Here is an 18,000-nt window from a genome sequence, read left to right on the forward strand (position 1 = left end):
CCACTCTCTGATTAAAGGGTATAAAAATTAAAAGGTTGAAAATTGCTACATTTAACATAAGTTATATTGAAGAAATTTTACCACTGACATGAAGTACAATATATCACGAATAAACAATCTCAGAATCAGTGGGATATGTTACAGCATTCCAGAGCTATATCTTCACAAAGTGACAGTGGTCAGAATTGTAAAAATTGGCTTGTTCATTAAGTACCATATTGACTCTGTCACTAAGGGGTTAAACGTTGCTCCATCCCTTCCACACCCTGCCCAGCATAAGAACAGTAGTTTTCCCCTACATTATGGGTATTAGCATAATCAGGAGAAATTGCACAACAAATTTTGGGGATATTTTCACAAATAAAAGTCAGATCGAACAAATTTTACCACTATCATGAAGTGCAATTTCTTGAAATAACAGTCTGAGAATCACTGGGATCCATTGAAGCGTTCCAGTTATTACTCCATAAAGTGACACTAATGAGAATTGTAATCATATTTTAATACTTATAATAAATTAAAAGGGACGAAAGCAGTCATAGATTGCCTTAGGAAACTGTAAACCGTATTTTCCGGACAATAAGATGCACTTTTTCCCCAAAATTTTTTTGGGGAAAATGGGTGTGCATCTTATAGTTGCAATATACTTACAAATCCTAGCGGTGGTCCCGGTGGTTGAGGTCCCGATGCAGCTGGTGTGGCTTTAGTTGTGCTCTGTGGTGCGGTGATGTCAGGCTCTGTGGTGTGGCGGCAGCGGGACTCTGTGCTGTGTGGGAAGCTCCACCAGCATTTTGTCAAAGCCCGGAAGCCCCCGCAACTTTGTTGCTGCAATGCTGTGGCCTCCGGAAAGATGGCCGCCGGGGGTGGTGCATGCTCAGATTCAAATCTCGGCAACGAGATCTCATCCCGAGATCTCGGGATGAGATTATAATCTGAGCATGCGCCACCCCTAGTGGCCATCTTTCCAGAGGCCACCGGTGGCCATCTTTCCGGAGGCCTCCGCGTAGCAGCAACGGAGCTGCGGGGGCTTCCGGGCTTTGACGAAATGCCGGCGAAGCTCCCACCGAAGAACAAAGAGCCGCTGCCGCCCCAGCACAGAACCCCGACAACACCGCCCCACAGAGCCCCGCTGCCCCACAGAGCCCTGCAGCCACACAGAGCCCCACAGGGCATCGCAGCACCACAGAGCACTGCAGCCCCACAGGCCACCGCAGCCCCACAGAGCCCCACATATCCTCACAGAGCACTGCAGCCCCACAGGTGACTGCAACCCCACAGAGCAGCAGCACCACCGCACCAGCCTGGGATGGGATTTCCCGGAGGCCACCCCACCAGCCTTGACCACCAAACAACTTCTGTGACTACTCCACCAGTGCCGAAACCACTCCCCGGTAAGCTGAATTTGGACTGTAAGATGAACCCCCATTTGACACAATTTTTTCCCCTATTTTCCTTCTGAAAATTTGGGGTGCGTCTTATGTTCCAGTTCGTCTTATGCTCCAGTGCGTCTTATAGTCCGAAAAATACGGTAAGTGTGACCATTTTCATTATTATTAATAATAATAATAATAATAGTTTTTAAAGCACCAATAAATCCATGGTGCTGTACTTGTAAAGAAGGTTTACACACAAAATACATATTGAAAATACAGTGAACTAACAGTGACAGACTGGAGCAGAAGGGGAGAGGACTTCACAAGTTTACAATCTACAAGGTTTGTGGAAGGAGTCAGTAGGACGTAAGGTTGCAGCAGCTCCATTGGTAGTAATTTGACAGTGGGATTCTTGTTTGTGGACTTTTTTTGAGTAGTTGAGTTTGCAGGTTGTGTCTGAAGGTTTAAATTGTGGAAGACATCTGGACATGCTGAGGCACTAAATTCCAGAGCATGGTGGATTCTAGGGAAAAATCGTGGAGATGGTTGGGTGAGGAACATACAGGAATGGAGGAATGAAACATCTCGTGAGGATTAGATATTATGTGTATGAAGGTATTGGGAGATCAGATTGGAGAAGTGTGAAGGAGACTAGTGATGAGCGAATATACTCGGTACTCGAGATTTCCCGAGCATGCTCTGGTGTCCTCCGAGTATTTATAAGTACTTAGAGATTTAGTTTTCAGTGCCACAGCTGAATGATTTACATCTGTTAGCCAGCATAAGTACATGTGGGAGTTGCCAGGTTGCTAGGGAATCCCCACATGTACTTATGCTGGCTAACAGATGTAAATCATTCAGCTGAGGCACTGAAAACTAAATCTCCGAGTACTTACAAATACTCGGAGGACACCCGAGCGTGTTTGGGAAATCTCGAGTACCGAGTATATTCGCTCATCACTAAAGGAGACGCATTATGGAGGTCCTTGTAAGTCTTTGTTACCAATTTAAACTGGATTCACTTAAGGTACCGTCACATTTAGCGACGCTGCAGCGATCTAGACAACGATCCCGATTGCTGCAGCGTCGCTGTGTGGTCGCTGGAGAGCTGTCACACAGACAGCTCTCCAGCGACCAACTATGCGAAGTCCCCTGGTAACCAGGGTAAATATCGGGTTACTAAGCGCAGGGCCGCGCTTAGTAACCCGATGTTTACCCCGGTTACCAGTGCTAATGTAAAAAAAAAAAAACACTACATACTTACATTCCGGTGTCTGTCCCCCGTCGCTGTGCTTTCCTGCACTGACTGTGAGCGCCGGCTGGCCGTAAAGCACAGCAGTGACGTCACCGCTGTAATCTGCTTTACGGCTGGCCGGCGCTGACAGTGCAGGGAAGCAGAACGCCGAGGGATGCGACAGACACCGGAATGTAAGTATGAAGTGTTTGGGTTTTTTTACATTTACACTATTAACCAGGGTAAACATCGGGTTACTAAGCGCAGCCCTGCGCTTAGTAACCCGATGTTTATCCTGGTTACCAGTGAAGACATCGCTGAATCGGCGTCACACACGCCGATTCAGCGATGTCTGCGGGAGATCCAGTTACAAAATAAAGTTCTGGACTTTCTGCTCCGACCAACGATGTCACAGCAGGATCCAGATCGCTGCTGCGTGTCAAACACAATGATATCGCTATCCAGGACGCTGCAACGTCACGGATCGCTAGCGATATTGTTGTGAAGTTGGTCAGTGTGAAGGTACCTTTAGGAATTGAAACCATTGAATGAATAAACAGAAGTAAATGAGTAGCGAGGAGAGTGTTAAGGTACCATCACACTAAGCGACGCTGCAGCGATACCGACAACGATGTCGATCGCTGCAGCGTCGCTGTTTGGTCGCTGGAGAGCTGTCACACAGACAGCTCTCCAGCGACCAACGATCCTGAAGTCCCCGGGTAACCAGGGAAAATATCGGGTTGCTAAGCGCAGGGCTGCGCTTAGTAACCCGTTGTTTACCCTGGTTACCAGCGTAAAAGTAAAAAAAAAAAACAGTACATACTTACCTACCGCTGTCTGTCCCCGGCGCTCTGCTTCTCTGCACTCCTCTGCACTGACTGTGAGAACAGCGGCCGGAAAGCAGAGCGGTGACGTCACCTGAATTTGGAGGGAACAATCTTCAGCCATAGGGGCGGGGTTTTCAGGTGTTTGATTAACCCTTTCCTTACCCGCCGGCTGCATGCTGGCTGCAATATTGGATTGAAGTTCATTCTCTGTCCTGATTGCCTTGAGCAGGCATGTATTACGGAGGACAGAGAATGAACTTCAATCCAATATTGCAGCCAGCATGCAGCCGGCGGGTAAGGAAAGGGTGAATCAAACACCCGAAAACCCCGCCCCTATGGCTGAAGATTGTTCCCTCCAAATTCAAGTGACAGAGTCCCTTTAAGTGTAAAACAATTCTTTAGAGAGTTAATCTGCTTTCCTCATTTAAGGGTTTTTTGGGTTGAAACAAGTTAACACCTATCCACAGAATAGGTGATAACTTGTTGATCGATGGGTGAAACCTGTTTATTGATGAAGGTTTGACTACTAGTATGTGCACCGATCGGCAGAACTGGGAACTTTTGTGCCACTTAGAATGGAAAGACAGTGCACATGCTTGACCTATGCTTCATTAGTTCCCTTTGTGTCTGCCAAGTGCTGCACAATTTCCTGGCAGTCCCATAAAGAATGAATACAAAGACCGTTGGAAGTTCAATCTGCAACATTTTTAAATGGGGACAAAAGTTCCCAGTCTAAGATAAAATATCCCTGATCTACAGATCAGTGTGGGTCCCAGCAGTGGGACACCCACTAGTCAGCAAGTTATGACCTCTTTTGGATAAGTCATGTCTTGCTTTAACTAAACATCCCACTTAAATAGCTTGAGATTATTAATATGTTTTTTAAGACAATTTTAGGTGCTTATTCTGCCTAAAGTTTGGCCCTTTGACTATTGCACAAAATGTGTTTGGCCATATACATTGCTCAAAAGAATAAAGGGAACACTCCTGCTGTTGTGCAAATGGAACAGACGACAGGTAGAAATGATAGGCAATTAGGAAGACAACCCCTATAAAGGAGTGGTTCTGCATGGGGTGACCACAGACCATGTCCCTTTTCTTATTCTTTTTGGCTGTTGCTTTGGTCACTTTTGCATTTTCTCATTGCTCTCACCCTCTACAGGTACTGTACTAGCATGAGGCAGTGTCTAGAACCTACAGACATTGCTCAGGTAGTGCAGCTCTTCAGGATGGCACATCAATACAAGTTGTGGCAAGAAGGGTAGCTGTGTCTGTCAGCACAGTGTCCAGAGCATGGAGCAGATACCAAGAGACAAGTCAGGAGACATGTAGGGACTGTAAGAGGACAATGAGGGCAACAACCCAGCTGCAAGGAGGAGCAGTGCCCTGCAAAATGACTCCCAGTAGGCCACTAACATCCATGTGTCTTCTCAAACTGTCAGAAACAGACCGCATGAGGGTGGTATGAGGGCCCGATCGCCACAAGTGGGTGCAGGGCGATTAGAGATTGTAGAGAACACCAAGAATGGCAGATTCTACATTGGTGCCCTGTGCTATTCACAGATTGCATTACAGGTTCACACTGAGCACATGTGACAGGCATGAGAGTCTGGTGACTCTGTGGAGAATGTTCTGCCTGCAACATCCTCCATCATGACCGGTTTGGCAGTGGATCAGTAACAGTGTAGGGAGGCATTTCTTTGGAGGGCCGCATAGCCCTCCATGTGCTAGCCAGAGCTAGCCTGACTGCCATTAGGTACCGGGATGAAATACTTAGACCCATTGTGAGACCATATGCAGGTGCAGTGTTCCTACAGCGTTCCTACTGATGCATGATAATTAGTGTTGAGCATTCCGATACCGCAAGTATCGGGTATCGGCCGATACTTGCGGTATCGGAATTCCGATACCGAGTTCCGATACTTTTGTGGTATCGGGAATCGGTATCGGATCCATATTAATGTGTAAAATAAAGAATTAAAATAAAAAATATTGATATACTTACCTCTCCGGAGGCCCCTGGACATCACCGCTGGTAACCGGCAGCCTTCTTTGTTTAAAATGAGCGCGTTTAGGGACTTCCATGACGTCACGGCTTCTGATTGGTCGCGTGCCGCTCATGTGACCGCCACGCGACCAATCAGAAGCCGCGACTTCATTCTCAGGCTCTAAACTCCTCATTCTAGGAATTTAGGACCTGTGAATGACGTCGCGGCTTGTGATTGGTCGCGTGGCGGTCACATGAGCGGCACGCGACCAATCAGAAGCTGCGACGTCATTCTCAGGTCCTAAACGCGCTCATTTTAAGCAAAGAAGGCTGCCGGTTACCAGCGGTGATGTCCAGGGGCCTCCGGAGAGGTAATTATATCAATATTTTTTATTTTAATTCTTTATTTTACACATTAATATGGATCCCAGGGCCTGAAGGAGAGTTTCCTCTCCTTCAGACCCTGGGAACCATCAGGATACCTTCTGATACTTGGTGTCCCAATGACTTGTATTGGTATCGGGTATCGGCAATATCCGATACTTTTCGGGTATCGGCCGATACTATCCGATACCGATACTTTCAAGTATCGGACGGTATCGCTCAACACTAATGATAATGCTAGGCCTCATGTGGCTGAAGTGTTTCAGCCTGCATAATGAAGGCATTGATGCTATGGACTGGCCTGCCCATTCCCAAGACTTGAATCCAATCTGGGACATCATGTCTTGTTCCATGCACCAATGCTACGTTGCACCACGGACTGTCCAAGAGCTTTAATCCAGCTCTGGAAGGAGATCTCTCAGGAGAACATTTGCCGCCTCCTCAGGAGCATGCCCAAGTGTAGTAGGGAGGTCATAAAGGCACGTGGAGGCCATACGCACTACTGAGCTTCATTTCCTTGTCTTGAGGCATTTCCACTGAAGTTGGATCAACCTGTAATTTGATTTACACTTTGATTTTCAGTATCATTCCAAATCCAGACCTCCATAGGATATTAATTTTGATTTACATTTATAATTTTTATGTTTTATTGTTCTCAACTCATTCCACTATGTAATGAATAAAGATTTGCAACTGGAATATTTCATTCTGTGATACCTAGGATGTGGTATTATAGTGTTCCATTTATTTTTTTGAGCAGTGTATATAGAAGTTTGAAAAATGGTTATAAATACAATGTCTGATTTCTGATATGATCAACTTCGTTAACATCTATACAGAGTTACTTGTCTAAACAAATAATAATAATAACCATTATTATTATTAATAAAAAATAATACTATACATATATTACTGGAATGCTGTCCTAGGTACTTTCAGTGGTACCCAATAAAGACTGGATAACTACCAAACGCCGTAAATTTGCAACGATTGTCCTTTGTCTTTAAACCATTGTAAATTTACAACACAGGTTGCTTCTGCACATAGGAGTAGGTCCAGTCCCTGACTTCTTCTACGTAAGTGCTTAGTGAGCATTATGCAGTGAATAGAGGCATAAGTGCTTATGCTTCTGTAAGACCTAGCCATCTTGGTTATTAGGGCCTAATTACATGTGAGAGCTACAATGTCAAGACCTACTTTAACATCTGCTTCCACAGGTTTTTACAAATTCCGAACAGAGTTAAGGTACCGTCACACTTAGCGACGCTGCAGCGATACCGACAACGATCCGGATCGCTGCAGCGTCGCTGTTTGGTTGCTGGAGAGCTGTCACACAGACCGCTCTCCAGCGACCAACGATGCCGGTAACCAGGGTAAACATCGGGTAACTAAGCGCAGGGCCGCGCTTAGTAACCCAATGTTTACCCTGGTTACCATCCTAAAAGTAAAAAAAACAAACACTACATACTTACCTACAGCCGTCTGTCCTCCAGCGCTGTGCTCTGCACTCCTCCTGTACTGTCTGTGTGAGCACAGCGGCCGGAAAGCAGAGCGGTGACGTCACCGCTCTGCTTTCCGGCTGACCGACGCTCACAGCCAGTACAGGAGGAGTGCAGAGCACAGCGCTGGAGGACAGATGGCTGTAGGTAAGTATGTAGTGTTCGTTTTTTTTACTTTTAGGATGGTAACCAGGGTAAACATCGGGTTACTAAGCGCGGCCCTGTGCTTAGTTACCCGATGTTTACCCTGGTTACCAGTGAAGACATCGCTGAATCGGTGTCACACACGCCGATTCAAATATGTCTGCGGGGAGTCCAGCGACCAAATAAAGTTCTGGACTTTCTTCCCCGACCAGCGACAGCACAGCAGGGGCCTGATCGCTGCTGCCTGTCACACTGGACGATATCGCCAGCGAGGACGCTGCAACGTCACGGATCGCTAGCGATATCGTCTAGTGTAACGGTACCTTTATTTTAAATTTACTCTACAAAACCAGCTATTGTTAGCATATAGTTATTAAAACTGTTACAAACAAAGCTTTACTATTGCTCATAATAAATAAAAATCTTGTTGACTTTCTAGTATTTTAGTGTTTTTTTATTTTTTTAAATGTTTAAAAGTTTATTTTAAAAGTGGCTATATTGTCTCTCTCATGTTTTGGAGGCAGATATTTTCCCACTTTCACAAACTGAAAGTGGTTAAGATTAGTTTTATTGTTTGCCTTTCCTGGTGAACACTGGGGTAATACAGAAAGATTGAACTCCGTGGACTTGAGTTTTTCAAGCTCAATAACTATTCAGCTATGCCTGAGGTTAAAAATACAGCACGAGGAATGTCTGTGTAACATTGCTTGGGTTAATTAATGTTTACACTGTTACCAGCTCTGGCAATTCTATGGTCTACTAACTTTTATAAAAGACTACTTTTAGCAGAAAGAAATAATCTTATTTTATACTCAGTTGACTAACTTCAGAAGATATGATACATAAAACAATGTTCTATCAATCACTTATCTATCTCTCATATCTATCTATCACTTATATATCTATCACTTATCTATCTGTCTATCTCTCATATCTATCTATCTATCTCTTATCTATCTATCATATTTATTCATAGTTAGTAAGGCCGAAAAAAGACATTTGTCCATCCAGTTCAGCCTATATTCCATCATAATAAATACCCAGATCTACGTCCTTCTACAGAACCTAATAATTGTATGATACAATATTGTTCTGCTCCAGGAAGACATCCAGGCCTCTCTTGAACCCCTCGACTGAGTTCGCCATCACCACCTCCTCAGGCAAGCAATTCCAGATTCTCACTGCCCTAACAGTAAAGAATCCTCTTCTATGTTGGTGGAAAAACCTTCTCTCCTCCAGACGCAAAGAATGCCCCCTTGTGCCCGTCACCTTCCTTGGTATAAACAGATCCTCAGCGAGATATTTGTATTGTCCCCTTATATACTTATATTCGATATCTATCTATCTATCTATCTATCTATCTATCTATCTATCTATCTATCTATCTATCTATCTGCGATTACACATAACATACTATAAAGGCCTTTGAGGTTATTACTTACAAGATCTATGGCCTCATGTGCACAAGTGTACTCATAAGTTTCTAGGTTTCTATGGCACCCTACTGTACATTCTTATTTTTTTAGCTCGCATGTGGACCTACGAAGATTATTAAGATTTCATATGAATTTGACAAAAATAAACACCGTGTTACATTAGACACAGTGTTTCTTAAGTGTAACCTGTCAATTGCTCAAAAAATGCAGTCAAAACTTTGCAAAAACATACTTGCAATCTCTTGATTTTTCCACATTTTCCATTTTGCACTGTTCCACTCCATTGCAGAAATATTAACATTTATTTCTTCTGGAATGCAGCATGTGAAATCTCTGGTTTCAATGCAATTGGGCATTCCTTCAGAGCTTTCTCAGGGGGATTTATTATTATTATTCATTTTTATAGCGCCATTTATTCCATGGCGCTTTACATGTGAATGGGGCAAATATAGATAAGTACAATAAACATGAGTAAAACAAGGCACACACAAGTACAGGAGGAGAGAGGACCCTTCCCGCGAACACTCACAGTCTACAGGGGATGGGTGAGGATACACTAGGTGAGGGTAGAGCTGGTCATGTGGCGGTTCAGTAGACTACGGATCACTGCAGTTTGTAGGCTTGTCGGAAGAGGTGGTTCTTCAGGTTCCTTTTGAAGGTTTGTGTGGTAGGTGAGAGCCTGATGTGTTGGGGTAGAGAGTTCCAGAGTATAGGGAAAGCACGGGAGAAGTCTTGGATGCGGTTGGGGGAGGAAGAGATTAGAGAGGAGTAGAGAAGGAGATCATGAGATGATCGAAGGTTGCGTGTAGGTAGGTAATGGGAGACCATGTCACAGATGTATAGAGGAGTCAGATTGTGAATGGCTTTGTATGTCATTGTTAGTGTTTTGAACTGTAGCCTCTGGGCAAAAGGAAGCCAGTAAAGGGCCTGGCAGAGAGGAGAGGCTGGGGAGTAACGGGGAGACAGGTGGATTAGTCGGGCAGCAGAGTTTAGGATGGATTGGAGTGGTGCCAGAGTGCTAGAGGGGAGGCCAGAGAGTAGGAGGTTGCAGTAGTCGAGGCGGGAGATGATAAGGGCATGCACTAGTGTGGTTTCATGGTCAAGGAAGGAACGGATCTGGGAAATGTTTTTGAATTGGAATCGGCAAGAGGAGGCAAGGGCTTGGATATGTGGCTTGAAAGAGAGGGTAGAGTCAAGGATCACCCCGATGCACCGAGCGTGCGGGACCAGGGAAAGTGAGCAGCCATTGACATTGATGGATAGGTCGAGTGGAGGGGTAGAGTGAGGTGGGGGAAAGATGATGAATTCTCTTTTGTCCATGTTCAGTTTTAGAAAACGAGCAGAAATGAAGGATGAAATAGCAGACAGACATTGTGGGATTTTGGTCAGTAAGGAAGTGAGGTCGGGTCCAGATAGGTAGATCTGCGTGTCATCAGCGTAGAGATGATATTGTAAACCGTGGAATTCTATGAGCTGTCCCAGGCCGAAGGTGTAGATGGAGAAGAGTAGGGGTCCTAGAACTGAGCCTTGGGGAACACTGACAGACAGGGGGTGAGATGAGGAGGTGGTGTGGGAGAGCGAGACACTGAATGTCCGGTCTGTTAGATATGATGAGATCCAGGATAGGGCCAAGTCTGTGATGCCAAGAGATGAGAGGATCTGTAACAGGAGGGAGTGGTCCATAGTGTCGAAGGCAGAAGACAGGTCCAGGAGGAGGAGGACAGAGTAGTGTCGCTTGCTAAATTGCTCAGAGTAGTGTCGCTTGCTAAATTTAGTTTCAACCTCCACCCCCTAGACACTGCCAATCACTACTCCGCAGCTAATGTATCAGTCTATCAAACTGCTGAGCTGTGATTGGCAGTGTTCGTAGGGAAAGGTGAAAGCACCCCACCCCTTTTCCACCAGTGAAGACTCTGAAGAAAGGCCCAATTGAACTAAGATTTCCCGTGTTGTGCTCCATAAGAAACTCATATGAATATCTCTGTATTGGTGTAACACAGAGAAAAACAGAAAAGTGGAAAAATCAGCTGAGGACAGGGATTTGTACAATATATTTAACTCATTTATTTAAGCAAGTGAAAGCTTCTCTTTAAATTAAGAGCATATCTCTGGCATAAAATATCACATTTGAGTCTGTGTTCTTTCATACACTCGGCTATTGTCCTGTTTTTGCATTTATATATTTAGGCAGTGTTCCTAGACTGTACATTAGAGTAATGTGGATGCTTAATTTTTGCAGGCGTAAGATACAATCAACAAGGAAACAGCGAGGTCACTTCATCATCAACTATTAATCACCATGGTAACAATGCCATGTTGACCAGTCAGTCAGTCCTCCAGCAGGTTTCTCCAGTGAGCTTGGATCATGGCCATAACATGCTTTCACCTGATGGTAAATTGGTGAGTACACCTGGTCTATTGTAGCTGCAGAGCTGATAAGATAAGAGAGACAAGCAAGCAAAACACACAGCATTCTTTTTTTTAAAGGTTCTCACAGGGTCAGCGGTAAACAAAGAAGCATTGTAGACTAAAAATCTGCAATGGACAGTTTGCTGTAAAAAACAGGTCTCTGACCCACTCTAAGGCCTTTTTGAAGCTGACCAATAAATGTAACAAAGAGCTGTTCACTTTTTATTGATTAAATACCTTACAAAGTAGAAAGTGGGTGGAACAGTGTTTGTTTTTCCTTGCAGATGACTTGCACATTGATAAAACTGGCTCTCCAAAAGCCTACTCTTTGAAGGGGTAGTTCAGATTCAGGACTTTTGTTCACTTAGTAAATACTTTCCCTTTTAATTTCCAGTCTTTGGCTTCTTTATTCAACACTCAGAACTTTTTTGTTTAAAGGGATATTCCTATCTTCAATTTTATCCTAATACATAGTAGGTGTAATAATAATAATAATAATATTGGCAAATGCCTCCAGTTACAAATGTAGTGTATTTTTTTTATTTGCTATGTCTCTTTCCTCATGTGCAGGCATTGCAGAACCTTAGAAATCCAAGGTTACAACATTAGCATTTAGCTAACTAACTGTCATTATATCAGTGGAAGTAACCATGGATACCTAAGGTCCTGCAATGCCTTCACATGAGGAAAGAAACAGTGAATCAGAAAAACTATAGTACATTTCTAATTGAGCAGCTTAGTATACATTTTTTGCAAAAAACGTATCAACCAAATACCCTGTTTTTTACATCTTTTACTAGCACTTGCGGATTACTGCAACATTTTTTCAAACTGAGTGTTTTTGGTTTTACTATTCTCTTTTGTGTCTTCAGGTTTCTTGGTGGTGTGTGAACATGATCATACAGACTTGTTCACTGTGCAAGTAGCCCATGTGTTCCTGTACATTTCTAATTGGAAGTATTTGCTGTTATTATTATTATTACACCAATTACATATTGAGATAGGATCTTGGTTATGATATCTAGTCACGGTTTCACACTTTTTTTCAAGTTTTCAAGTCAACTAAACAGTTAATGGGTTTTCCCTACAAAGTACACTTTATTCAATAGATCTCAGAATAAAGATAAGTTTCACTATTGTAAGTGTTAATTTTTTTTCCTGTGCTGAGATAATTTTATAAATGTGTCCCTGCTGGCCACTGTGTAATGGCTGTGTCTGTCCATACAGGGCCATGGTCTGATCATAACACAGCTCCTGGACAGGAAAGGACGCAAAAGAGTACAGAGACAGGACAGTGTGGGATCACAGATGCTACTTTCTGTGGGTAAAGATAAAACATTTTCCTGCCTGCTTAAAAACTTGTTTTATGTCACAGAAAGAATCAGCTGTGTTCCCATGCTGTAATGTCAGTACACTCTCTTACTGTTCGTAGTTGTAGATATTGTCCTCTTTCTAAAAGTGGTCATAAATAGTAACTATTGTAATGTTTCAACAATTAACCAAAAAACAAACGTGGGACCATCAAGTGCTTCCAATGCAAAAATGTATTTCCCGGTAAATTATGGCTGTGATGGTCACCCATCATCTACCTCTAACAGCAGTGGGTGGGTAGAGCTCCACCCACGCCTGGTAGCATGTTAAATGCTGCTATATGTGACAGCGCTATATAATGTGAGTCGGTAGTTGGGCACATCGTTTTAATCCTTTATTGGTGGGCCGGCAATAAGATCATGGCTGACATTCATAGGAGTCCGTTATTGCTGCTAAATACAGCAATGCTGTGACATTGCTGTATATAGCACAAGCGATCGGATAATTGCAGGTTCAAGTTCCCTAAAGGGACTAATATATACATGAAAAGTAAAATAAAAGATTTAAAAAAAAATGAGAAAAATAAAAAATAAAATGACCCCTCTTTTACGCTATTAAAAATTAAGAAATTAAAAATATACACTTTTGGTAATGCTGTATTTTTAAAAGTCAGATCTATTAAAATATAAAATAAATTAATTGGATGTGTAAATAATGTAACGAGAAAAAAATAAAAACCTTGGAATGGCTTTTCTTATATAAAAAATAAATAAAAGTTATGGCTCTTATAAGGAAAGGAAAAAACAAGAATGCAAGGAGTTAAAATAGTTTTCATGTGATGTATATCACTGTTTCAGTAGCTTTGATTATTGGTGGATTGAGGCCTGCGACCCCATAAATTACATAAAGAAAAAGGTAGACACTCTTAGCTAATACTTGTAGTGCAAGTAGAGTCGTGAATGGACCCATATTTTATTGATTTTTAGATGTGTATGGTCTGTGGTTATTTTGTTATATTGTAGATTTGCATAACATATCTTACTTTTTGTTTTACCAGATACCAGTATCTGGAGGAGGTCTGCCACCTGTAAGCACCTTGACGAATATTCACAGTTTATCACAATCAGTTCACCACAATTCTCAGCAATCACAGAACCTTATTATGGCACCTATTTCTGGAGTCATGGCAATAACACAAAGTAAGTCTTTGCTATCTGGAAGCACTTAGAAAACATGCAAATGACATAAAAGTGAATTTGAAACAGGATACTCCTTTTTTATAGGAATGAAGTGCACAAGTGCTATTTTAAACATGGTGGTCAGCCATACCATACACCATTAATTGCCCCCTGAATGTAAACATACAGTACAGACCAAACGTTTGGACAAACCTTCTCATTTAAAGATGTTCCTGTATTTTCATGAATATGAAAATTGTATATTCGCACTGAAGGCATCAAAACTATGAATTAACACATATGAAATTATATACTTAACAAAAAAGGGTGAAACAGATGAAATTATGTCTTATGTTCTAGGTTCTTCAAAGTAGCCACTTTTTGCTTTGATGACTGCTTTGCACACTCTTGGCTTTCTCTTGATGAGCTTCAAGAGGTAGTCACCGGGAATGGTTTTCAATTCACAGGTGTGCCCTGTCAGGTTTAAGAAGTGGGATTTCTTGCCTTATAAATGGGGTTGGGACCATCAGTTGTGTTGTGCAGAAGTCTGGTGGATACACAGCTGATAGTCCTACTGAATAGACTTTTAGAATTTGTATTATGGCAAGAAAAAGCAGCTAAGGAAAGAAAAACTAGTGGCCATCATTACTTTAAGAAATGAAGGTCAATCAGTCCGAAAAATTGGGAAAACTTTGAAAGTGTCTCCAAGTGCAGTGGCAAAAACCATCAAGTGCTACAAAGAAACTGGCTCACATGAGGACCACCCCAGGAAAGGAAAACCAAGAGTCACCTCTGCTTCTGAGGATAAGACTATCCAAGTCACCAGCCTCAGAAATCGCAGCTTAACAGCAGCTCAGATTAGAGACCAGGTCAATGCCACACAGAGTTCTAGCAGCAGACAAATCTCTACAACAACTGTTAAGAGGAGACTTTGTGCAGCAGGCCTTCATGGTAAAATAGCTGCTAGGAAACCACTGCTAAGGACAGGCAACAAGCAGAAGAGACTTGTTTGGGCTAAAGAACACAAGGAATGGACATTAGACCAGTGGAAATCTGTGCTTTGATCTGATGAGTCCAAATTTGAGATCTTTGGTTCCAACCACCGTGTCTGTGTGCGACGCAGAAAAGGTGAATGGATGGACTCTACATGCCTGGTTCCCACCGTGAAGCATGGTGTGACGGTGTGGGGGTGCTTTGCTGGTGACACTATTGGGGATTTATTCAAAATTGAAGGCATACTGAACCAGCATGGCTACCACAGCATCTTGCAGCGGCATGCTGTTGTGAATTCTGTGGCAGAGCTCCCTCCTGTGGTCACAAATGGTACTGCGGCTTCTGAGTTTCCTTCCTCAGGTGATGTGGTGAAGTCGTTAGGTGCTGCTCTATTTAACTCCACCTAGTGCTTTGCTCCTGGCCTCCAGTCAATGTTCTAGTATTGGTCTTGCTTCCTTCTGGATCGTTCCTGTGGCCTGTCTTCCTGCATAAGCTAAGTTTTGCTTGTGTTATTTTTGTTTGCTATTTTTTCTGTCCAGCTTGCTTAATTGGTTTTTCTTGCTTGCTGGAAGCTCTGGGACGCAGAGGGAGCACCTCCGTACCGTTAGTCGGTGCGGAGGGTCTTTTTGCCCCCTTTGCGTGGTTGTTTGTAGGGTTTTGTGTTGACCGCAAAGCAATATTTTCTATCCTCGGTCTGTTCAGTAAGTTGGGCCTCACTTTGCTAAATCTATTTCATCTCTGCGTTTGTATTTTCATCTCTACTCACAGTCATTATATGTGGGGGGCTGCCTTTTCCTTTGGGGTATTTCTGAGGCAAGGTAGGCTTATTTTTCCTACTTAGACCTAGCTAGTTTCTCAGGCTGTGCCGAGTTGCATGGGGAGCGTTAGGCGCAATCCACGGCTGCCTCTAGTGTGGTTGGATAGGATTAGGGATTGCGGTCAGCAGAGTTACCACGTCTCAGAGCTCGTCCTATGTCTTTTGGTTATTGTCAGGTCACTTTGTGTGCTCTGAACTTCAATGTCCATTGTGGTTCTGAATTACCTGTTCATAACAGCATGCTATTCCAACTGGTTTGCATTTAGTTGGACCATCATTTATTTTTCAACAGGACAGTGACCCCAAACACACCTCTAGGCTGTGTAAGGGCTATTTGACCAAGAAGGAGAGTGATGGGGAGCTATGCCAGATGACCTGGCCTCCACAGTCACCAGACCTGAACCCAATCGAGATGGTTTGGGGTGAGCTGGACCGCAGAGTGAATGCAAAAGGGCCAACAAATGCTAAGCATCTCTGGGAACTCCTTCAAGATTGTTGGAAGACCTTTCCCCGTGACTACCTCTAGAAGCTCATCAAGAGAATGCCAAGAGTGTGCAAAGCAGTCATCAAAGCAAAAGGTGGCTACTTTGAAGAACCTAGAACATAAGACATAATTTCAGTTGTTTCACACTTTTTTGTTAAGTATATAATTCCACATGTGTTAATTCATAGTTTTGATGCCTTCAGTGTGAATGTACAATTTTCATAGTCATGAAAATACAGAAAAATCTTTAAATGAGGTGTGTCCAAACTTTTGGTCTGTACTTTATGTAGCTAGGAGGACCTCTTAAAAGTATAATTTCTTTCTGTCGGGATGCATTTTTCCAGTAGACAACATACACAAAAACATGTTTATATTTATTTGAATGCATATTGTTCCCATCATTTACAAATACTTTCATTCTATTATGTCAATTAATTGAATGTTATAATAAGACTATACGTATAGATATTCCATTATCAACTTCAGTATCAGGATCAGGGGTAGACATATTGCCAATGCAGCTGGGCTCGTAGGTGAAGTGGGACCCACTTACACCAGTGAATATTTTATCTGGACGTACGTCTTCAAACACACATTCATCTGAAATGTATTGCGGCACTGGGGATACGCCGGCTCCCTGAGCTGCAATACATGCTGCCGGTCATTCAGGCCAACAGCTGACATTAGCGTGCTCTTGAATGGGGATGCAGGGCAGTGACATCATGTGCCTTGGTTGCTGAAGTCAGCTGCCGGCTCCTGGTCTGACCGTAGAAGAGTATGTCACCTGGCGTGGAAGCATGGGAAAAGGTGAGTAGTATAGTTTTAATTTAATGTATTATAAAACATGGCACATTATCCCAAGACTGAACTTAACCAAACAAGGTAAACCCCTTAGCTGAAGGGCTGGAAGGAAATGCAGTGAAGAGTGAACATATAAAACTCTACTCAGAATATGATATGGCAAACCAAAATGAGAAATACCTGGAGATGAGCAAACCAAGAAGGGAAAACAAAGACAATAGAAATCATCAGCATTTGGACAAGAAAAGGCAATAGCTCAGCAGACAGAGATAGCGACCACGCAGCAACAGATCACCATATCAAATCCCTAAGAAAGAGGCCGTATTGGGAGACATTATTCCATAAATGGTCTTGGTATGGAGGATATTATTAGTGGAAGGGGTGTCCCTTATAACATATGATCCTCTTTCTCTCGTTTTGTATGGAGCAGTAGCATAGCTACTGGGGAAGAGTGGAGGGGGCTGTCACCCAGGGCCCCATCACATGAAGGGGCCCACCGATAATCACTGCCACTTTTTAGATGAGGCAGATCACAGCACAGGAGGAGAACAGCAAAATGCCTTCTCCTGTCTGACGAAGACTCTGCACACTGGCTAGCTCATTGGCCAGTTGTAGAGTCTCCCTTCTGAAGTGTAAAGTGCAGGCTGACCTGATGATGGAGCTTCTGCCAGGTTGCAGTTTTGTGCACGCTCAGATTGGCTCAGGCACGCTGTATCCTAGTGCCCACCTTGCATTTCACTCAGACACTTCCTGGTCCTGCCTCACTGCCTGCAAACTTCATAGGTAAGTGGGGATGGAATTTATTAGATTAATTAATTGTAGACATGTCATCGTCACTGGGGGAGTGAATGTGAGAGGATGGGGCATTGTGGGGGCTGAAGTTGGGGAGGAGGACAGGGCACTGGGGGTGAATGTGAGAGGATTGGGTATTGTGGGGTAGATGGACAGGGCTCTGGGGTTGAATGTGAGATTTTGAGGGTATTGTGAGGGCTGCAAACACTGGGAGTTGATTATACTGTTTTGCTAGGAGATAATATGCACTCTATTACATGCAATAGTTGCTATCTGGGGTTGAAGATGGGGGGGTAGGGGGCTTTTGATAATTACCAGCTGGGTCTTCTAC

The 18,000-nt window shown here is 43.3% G+C and overlaps 1 protein-coding gene across 1 annotated transcript in view; it reads left to right on the forward strand.

The window, feature by feature from the left end:
- Nucleotides 1-18,000, forward strand: part of HNF1B (HNF1 homeobox B) — a 216,197-nt gene that overhangs the window by 169,590 nt on the left and 28,607 nt on the right. The window contains exons 5-6 of the mRNA XM_069756585.1: nucleotides 11,124-11,284; nucleotides 13,662-13,803. Coding sequence (XP_069612686.1) covers nucleotides 11,124-11,284; nucleotides 13,662-13,803 — 303 coding nt within the window. The remainder of the gene's footprint in view (nucleotides 1-11,123; nucleotides 11,285-13,661; nucleotides 13,804-18,000) is intronic.

The sequence above is a fragment of the Ranitomeya imitator genome, chromosome 3, assembly GCF_032444005.1.
Source record: "Ranitomeya imitator isolate aRanImi1 chromosome 3, aRanImi1.pri, whole genome shotgun sequence".
Taxonomy (NCBI): Eukaryota; Metazoa; Chordata; class Amphibia; order Anura; family Dendrobatidae; genus Ranitomeya; species Ranitomeya imitator.